Raw genomic sequence first — 8182 nt, 5'->3', positions numbered from 1 at the left:
GCCCAGCGGGGATCTGCAAGCCGAGGCAGGCCGTGGCTGGCCAGCTACCACCGGAAGTGAGAAGAAGCCAGAGGATTCTCCCCAGAGCCTTCAGAGAGAGCGTGGCCCTGCTGACACCTTGGGTTTCCGGCCTCTAGATTTGAGAAAATACATTCCTGTTGATAGAAGCTGCCCAGTTGAGGGTGACCACAGGGAATGACACACTCCCCGAGGCCAGACCTCATGGGTCTTTGCTGCAGACTGAATTGTGTCCCCTGACAATCTGTATACGGAAACCCTAACCACCAATGTGATAGTGTTTGGAGGAGGGACCTTGGGAGAGAATTAGGTTTAAATGAGGTTGGGGGATGAGGTCCCCTTGATGGGATTAGTGGCCCTATAAGATGAGGAACAGACCAGAACTCCTCCCTCTCCCTCTCTGCCACCTGAGGACATGGCAACAAGGAGACCACCTGCAAGGCAGGAGGAGTGCCCTCGCCAGCACCTGACCACGCTGGCACCCTGGCTTGGACTTCCAGTCTCCAGAGCTGCGAGCAGCAAACACCTGTCGCTCAAGCCCTCCAGGCTGTAGTGCTTGGTGAGGGCAGCTAGGGCTGACTCTCAGACTTGCTGACCACTGCTTCTCTGGCACGAGGCACCACATCTGGCACACAGTAGGTGCACAAGTACATTTTTTTGCTCAGTGAATGAATAAATGAAACTACGGCTATCCTTGTACAACTCCAGGGGCAATGAGTGAAACAAAAGAGAACGCTCCAGGATTGGGATTTAATGACAAAAAAAAAAAAAAAAAGAGAGAGAGAGAGAGAGAAAGAAAAGAAACGAGGCGAACACTCTCACAGAGGTGGCGCCTTTCCTTTTTCATTTTTTGAGGTCTTTAAGGAGTGGCCAGGTTTTTTATCTTGGTGGGTCAGCATCGGCCCAATATTGGCAGAAACTCCAATATTCTCTGCACAGCTGCTCCGCGGCTCCTGAAAATACAACTCCGAGGACTTTTTCTCTCACGACAAATCTATCCAGTTGGCCCTCTTCCAGGAGCCCTGGAGGAGGAAGGCTACCGTGCCGTGTGGGGCCCTGGGGCGGCCATGGTAGGGCATTCTTTATGGGGCCAGGAGGAGGGTGTGCGGCAGTGCCATTGCCACTCTGGGTCACCCTGGTCAGCCCCAGACAGGTTTTCCTACCTCGACTCCAGGCCTTGTTAGAAAAGGCCCAGGAAGAATGGGAATAAAATGTAAAAAATGAAGTAAAGTGAAGGGGGAAAGAAAGGAAGCGTATAAAACAAAATAATTGCAACAATATAAAAAGCGCATGTAGGCACCATAAAGAGCGATCGGATTGAAAGCTGCTGATATAGCTGAATCCATAAAAGTGTGCTCTAAGTTGTTTATTACATGCCGGGGCGCGCAGGTACCGCGGCCCAGATTAATGGAGCACCGGGGGAGACAGACAGTTAGAGCCCAAGCGGGAGCGTGCGCTGGGCAGCCAGGTAGACAGAGGGCCCCAAGGGAGGCGGACTCTGGCAGGGTTTAGAAACGTGGGGGCCGCCCCAGGGCTTCAGGGCTGGGGGGTGAGAGGGGGAAGGTGGGAGGCTGACATCCAGAGAAGGCCCTACAGCATGTGCCCAAGCCAAAGTGAAGGTCTGTGCGGCTCAAGGGGACCCTGGCAGGGCGAAAGAGGGTCTAGGCGTTGGGGAAGCCCAGGTTTGAGCCTCTGTCTGTCCCACGTGTCCTGGGTGGTGATCTTGGTAGGTTGTATCATCCCACTGAGTCTCAAGTTTTTCAGTGGCAAACTAAGGATAAAAATCACCATCTCTGGGCCAGCCAGTGGTTCAAGTCCCGGACCCAGTGGCTTGAAAAACATGCCAGATATGTGTGCATACATGTGCAGAATCCTGAGAGAGGAATGACAGAGAAGGGGTTGGGACACTGTCATCCACTTGGGGGATACTTTCTCACTTTCTCTCTGTCTCTGGTGAGTGCCTGCACCTTGTAGCAAATTAAAAAAATAAAAAAAATATAAAAATCACCACCTCCCTGGGCTGTGTGTGTCCAGGCCCCAGCTGGGTGAGTGCTTGGTACGTGAGTGGTTGGAACCTCTCCGGGTTGTGAACCAGGCTCTGGAGATGCCCCCTGGGTGAGACGGGCAGGGTCCTGTCATCATGGATGACAGGGTCTGAGAGGGCCAGGCTATGGCTGGCAGGCATGACACTGGTGCTGGGGAGGAGGGCACGTGGAGGGCTAAACTGGGCCGGGGCGAGTGCAGAATGTCTGGTGCATAGTAGGAGCCCACGAAATGACAGTCTCCCCTCCTGGGGCGTTGCCTGCCTGTGCTCAGGGGCGCTCTCCCCTTCACCGCTGGAATGACGGATGCAGGGACTTTGGGGTCACACATCTTTGGGGGCTCCTTGACTGGGGAGGGGAGTCCAGGCAGGCTCATCCTCACAACAGACCAGGCAAAGCCTCAAGCACTTCCCGGGCACTGGGCTGGGACCCAGCTTCATGGGAGGTGGGCGAACTTGGGCGGGACTCAGAGAAGCAAGGAGGGGGAAGGACGTTGCGGAAAGGGAGCACCCTGTGAGCGAGAGTGTAGGGGTACTGCGGGCAGCCCCAGAGCACTAGGAGGGGGTGAGGAAACACCATCCGCAGAGCCAAAGTGCTGGTCCTGCTGAGGCTGCCCCCCTCGGCTAGTTGGTCACAGTGCTTCTCCTGACTGAGCCGCAATGTCCTTGGACTCCTTAACACCCTGCAACCAGCAGATCAGAGCTGAAACTCCCTTCCCCTTTCTGCTGGGGGCACGAGAGAGCTGGTTGGACTGGAGAGGCTGGATCAGGGCTGGATGCTGAGGATTTCCAAGTCTGGCTCTGGGTTAGATGGTGGCCTTAGGTGGGTGCAGTGGAAATGGAGGGGGTGATGGGGGCAGGAGGACAAGATTCACAGGGTGTGGTGAGGGTCTGGGTGGAGAAAGACAGGGGGTTGGTGGCGGTTTGAAACCCAGTGCCTAGAGGTGGAGCCTCTCGTAGAGGGAAGGGGGACGTGGTTTCAAAGAAGGGGAGGGGCCTGGACGTTGTCACTCTGAGCTCCAGACAGTGACGGGATGCTCAGATCCCACACTGGAGCCGAGGGTGATGGAGCCCGGCAGCCATTCATGCCTATGTGCCAGGTGAGAGCTGGGGGTTGGTGATCCGGGGAGCCAGTGACATGGGGGGACAGATGCCAGGCTTGCTTGCCTCGGGGAGCAGGAAGAAGTGACAGTGGCAGGGAGAAAGTGGGGGACACAGAGTGTGGGCGACAAGTCCCAGAAGCTCAGGGAAAGGGGGTTGCCAGGGAAGGGCCCACAGAGCTGAATGTTCAGGGGAGAGGGCAGCTAGTGGACACCAGGAACCAGGATGCAAAGAGGGGTGGTGGGGGAAGGAAAGCGAGGAGAGATGGGTGACCTCTGATGAAGAGGGGAGCAGGGCGAGGGGACAGCAGCACGCCTTATAGTAGACAATGCCCCAGGGAGATCCTTCAGTATCAAGCCCTAGGGACATTAGGGCTTGAGTTAACAGCCATGGAGGCTTGAGTTTGGTGACCTCAGCTTTCTATCTGTACACGGGGGTCAATCACCTGCCTCTGAGGACTATGGTAAAGATAAGTTCAGTGAGCTCAGCGGAGTCTGGATAGTGAGGCACACAGAGCCGGAAGTAGGGGCTGCTGGGGTGCAAGGTGAAGGCAGGCGGTGGAAGCAGCAGGGGCCCATGACTGCCCCTGCAGGACACACCTTATGCTCCCTGCTGGTGACGGCTGTGCTAGGGCAGCTCCCTCTTACCAGGCTTCCAAGGGATGGTGAGGGTGAGGGGACAGCCTGATCACGTGTGGGCACCACACATAGGACACGCACCTTGGGAAATCATTCTCTGAGAGAGGCTGAAGCAGAGACATCTCTCGGAGCTGGAGAGGATCTAGACAATGTGAGTCTTCAGCCCAGGGGACCCATCTCAGTATCCCACTTGGGCTGATGGGCCGTCTCCCTGCCAGGAGCTGGTGGCTGAGACCCAGGGTCTGGGAGGAGGTCCCTCGGTTTGAGATGGCTCAGCTGGGATTGTAAAGTCAACGTGGGGTTGTCTGGGTGCAGATGTATGCAAATGTTGCTCCAGCTTGAGGATATTGGAGTGCATGGGACCCCGAAGGCCAAGTCAAGAAAGTCACGGGCAAGTCCAAGCAAAGAGGGGCCATGTCTTCCCGTGAGCCCCTGACATGGATGAGGCCCAGGAGGGGGGAGGCAATGGGGATCCCCTCACAGGGACCAAGCTGACTTCTGTTGCCCAGGACAGCTGTCACACAGTTGCACAAGGGACATCTTCTGTGACTCATGCTCCCTGAGCCATCTCTCTTAATCCCCCCAACTACACTTTGCCACAGGCATCACTTTACAGAGGAAACTGAGACTGGGAGACCACGTGCCCAGCCGGGTCTCAGGTCCCGTGAGTAGACTGGCAAGGGTGTGAGCTGCTTCCCTTCCTGGGCAGGCTTCCTGACACCTGCTCGCCAGCTATCCAGGAGCCCAGGGCCTCCAGGGCTTCTGACAGAGCAGACTAGCTCAGGCCATGCCCCATCCATGCCTACTGCACTCTTGAAAGGCGGCCACTGCCTCTTTGAGTTAATTTGAACTCATTCTCATTTAATTACCAATGGATCCCTGGGGTTCAGTTGTAAGAACTTCAAGTGCATGGAATAACTTGGGCATAAGATGCTACCTTTTCAGCTGTAAGTTTTGTGAAATCTACATACAGATCACATATTTCAGATGGAAACTCAGCACCCAAATCGAAGTGTGCTGTCAGCGTAAAATACGCACAGATTGCAAAGACTTAGAAGGCACAGGAACCAATCAAAATATCCCATTAATACTTTTATATTGATCGTATGTTAAAAGGATAACATTTTGGCTACGATGGTTAAATAAAACATACTAACAAAATTAATGTCATCTATCTCTTTCTACTTTGTAAAAATGGGCCTTCTGGAAGGCCAGCCCTGAAGCCTGGTGGTGAAGGGAGTGAGATACCACATAGTGGACTGTGGTTCGAGTCCTGGTCCTGGAGGCTTGAAAACCACACTGGATGCATGCGTGTGCTTGACGAAGATCCTGATAGGATAGCAAAATGGGGAAGAGGCTATGGCATGATCAACCCCATTGAGGATGCTTTCTCTCCCTCCCTTTTCCTTCCCCTCTCTCTGGCAAGTACATGTGCCCATCAGTAATTCTAAAAAAAAAAAAAAAAAAAGGCTAGGGCCAGCAGGTGGCGTGGAGGTCACGTGGCCGGATCCCACATAGCTGACTTCACAGTTTGAGTTCTGGACTCAGTGGCTTAAAGATCATGCCAAGCAGGTGTGTGTGTGTGCCCAAAATCTCAAGAGGAGAATGGAGGAGAAGGGATTGCATGGCCATTTTCTCTGGGGGGTGCTTTCTTTTTCACCTTCCCTGTGTGGCTCTCATATATATATATTCCATGGGTGAGAGAGACAAAGTGAGAGACAGAGAGACGGCACCCCCAACAGAGTCTTGATACTAGTTCCACGCCCAGTCTCAGTGAGCCCTGACCATAGGCCTGCGTGTGCCTGGTGTACTCAGGAGGTCTTTGGACATGAACCTGGAACCTTCCCATGTGGGCTGGCCTCGCAGAGCATCGCGTCTTACTGCTGCTCTGGTGTCTGTCCCCGCAGTCTGTTTCCATGGGACAGTGATGCTCTAAGGAGGAGCATGGGGTCCCCACAGGGTCTGCGGAGAACCTGAACTGCCTCAAGCCATGGAGAGGTGGAGAAGGGATGAGGCGGGGCGAGGCTTGGGTTTGGGGTGGAGGCTTAGGCGAGACAAGTGGGGGAGCTGGAGCTGGCAGTGGGCGAAGTGGCAATTGCTCCTTACAAATTGGCTGGCTGGCTGGCAGGCAGTTAGAGGAACAGGGATTTGAAGTGCAGTCACTCGTGGGAGGAGAAATTAGCTAAAAATCAGCAGGTTCTGCTCTCAATCCAGCACGAATCACCACGTGGGAGCTGGTGGGGAGGGACAGTGGGGGAGGGGCATAACTGGGTGTGGCTGGGCAGGTGGAGGGGTACAGAGGGGCCGGCAAGAGGGCTGGGGGTGGTTTGAGACAGAGTAGAAGATGAAGGACTCCCACAGTCACCCCAGTCAGTAGATGGGTTTGATTCCTGGAAGGAGGCGCACCGAATGGAAGGCTCCCAGACTGCGGGTCTCAGGGTAAACTGAGACACCCTGGACATGCCTGGTTGGACCTAGACCGGGAACCACTTGTCTCATTGACATTGCCTCATCCTGGGTCCCATGAGACCCTGGACACAGGAATCTCATCCTGGAAAATACACGGGAAAGCATCTTCCTTCGACAACCAAATTCCCTTTTCCTCCAATGACAGCAGCCCCAGGTCACAGGCTGGCCCAGTGACAGGTCACACCTGGATCTCTCCCTCATGCACCCAGGTTTCTTTTGGGGCAGTGTGAAACTTGCGATGGAGGAAGGAGATACCCAGGAAGATGTGAGGGGGTCCTGCTAGAACTCAGAAGGTTCTGGAACGGGAATGGCAGGGGCTGGGAGTGTTCTGGGCTCTGGCAGATGGAGGATGGGATCTGAGGACAGACGGAGGAGGTCCCATGTGGGTCTGGACCCCTGTCTTGCTGCTGGTGGGTGTGCACCAGCACGGCCGTGAATGATAAATGACACTTGCTTTGGGAGCTGGCAATCTGCTGATGTGGAGGACAGGAACATCTGGCTCCCAGCTCATGCCTACTCTGGGATGCCACCCACCCTGGCTGCCCTGCCCGCCTTCTCTCTCCTGCAGATGGAGCAGGAGGGGCTGGTCGGCAGGGGAGAATCAGGGATGGAGGACATCCCAGCATCCCCGTCACACGGAGACGCCTGGCTTCTATCTTGGCTGAACCAATCGATGGGACTTCAAAACATTTGTGGAAAATGGAATTCAAGTGTGAACTTATTTTGGTGCAAAATTTTTGGAAATGCATAGTTTTTTTCATAGCATGCATTTTCCACGAACTTATTTTTTTCGATGCCACTTTTGTCAGGATTTGGCATTAGGTCACACTACTCTGCTTTTCAATTGCCAGAAGGTGCTTGCACGCACAGAGAGACAGAGAGACAAAGAAGGAGAAAGCCTCTTCCCTCTGCTCACCCCAATGGGGCGTGTTCACGCCACAATCCTTCTCCATTTCTCCATCCTGTAGGGATTTGGGGCATGCATGCACATATGCTTGGCATATTTTTCAAGCTCCTGAGCTGGGATTCAAACCCATGGCTTGCTATGTGGGATCCCACTCCCTTAACCACTGGATTAAAGTGCTAGCCCTTTACGAATTTTCTGAAGATCCCTTATATTTCCTTCCCAAAGGGCCCAGAAGAAGTCTGCCTTCATGTCCCTGCCCTTGTGTCCTGCCGCTGTGTGGGGAGCTTTCCTGGGGAGACTTTGCCCACCTTCCCAGTGAGCTGGGGGTCTGAGGAAGGGCAGAGGGCATGTCCAGTTCGGAGCCCGGGTGGGGGGCCTCTTTCTCCTCAGTGGGGCCCCCCTGGCTCTGAGCGGAAACGGCACTTTCCACACACCAGCTGAGCAGAGGCAGTTGGAGTATTTCTCTAAAAACAAGCTTCCGATCTCCTGCATGCTTTCCTGGCCAGCACCTGATCGGAGGTGGCTGTCATCCACACATGCCCATACCCCTCCCAAGGCCCTGGTGGCCCTGCTCACAGTCACGCTCAGGGTTCCCTCCATTGCTGGATCTCAGACTCGGCATGGTGCAGGCCCAGAACTCAGCTCCCTCCTGGTCTCTGCCTGGAACTCCAACCCCCGCCACGCCTCCTCCTCCTTAGGAGGGCCCCTCCCTTGAAGTCCCCCAGCCTCCTGCCACCCTCCCACCAACCATTCCATCTTCCTAATGACCCCCTGGAGCACCATTCCCAAGATTTAATAACCCGTTCCGTGATCGGTCCCCGGCCCCGCCGCTTACTTACTCTCCACGGCGAGAGTGATGGGCTGGCTGGTCTTGTTATCGCCGTTCTTGTCATTAACAGCCTGCACGTAGTAGCGGCCTGCGTCGGGAGCCACCGTTGACAGGATGACAAGGGGGTTCTCCAGCGTGATGGCTCTGGGGAGAGGAAAGCATTCCTCTGACAGCAGCCC

At 55.0% G+C, this 8182-nt stretch overlaps 1 protein-coding gene across 1 annotated transcript in view; it reads right to left on the bottom strand.

Moving 5' to 3' along the window:
* Window positions 1-8182, bottom strand: part of SDK2 (sidekick cell adhesion molecule 2) — a 131090-nt gene that overhangs the window by 99922 nt on the left and 22986 nt on the right. Inside the window, 1 exon segment of the mRNA XM_027770819.1 lies at window positions 8014-8147. Within this exon segment, the coding sequence (XP_027626620.1) occupies window positions 8014-8147 (134 nt within the window).

This window comes from Tupaia chinensis, unplaced genomic scaffold (genome assembly GCF_000334495.1).
Source record: "Tupaia chinensis unplaced genomic scaffold, TupChi_1.0 Scaffold000159_1, whole genome shotgun sequence".
Classification (NCBI taxonomy): domain Eukaryota; kingdom Metazoa; phylum Chordata; class Mammalia; order Scandentia; family Tupaiidae; genus Tupaia; species Tupaia belangeri.
This window is presented reverse-complemented; position numbering and strand designations above follow the sequence as displayed.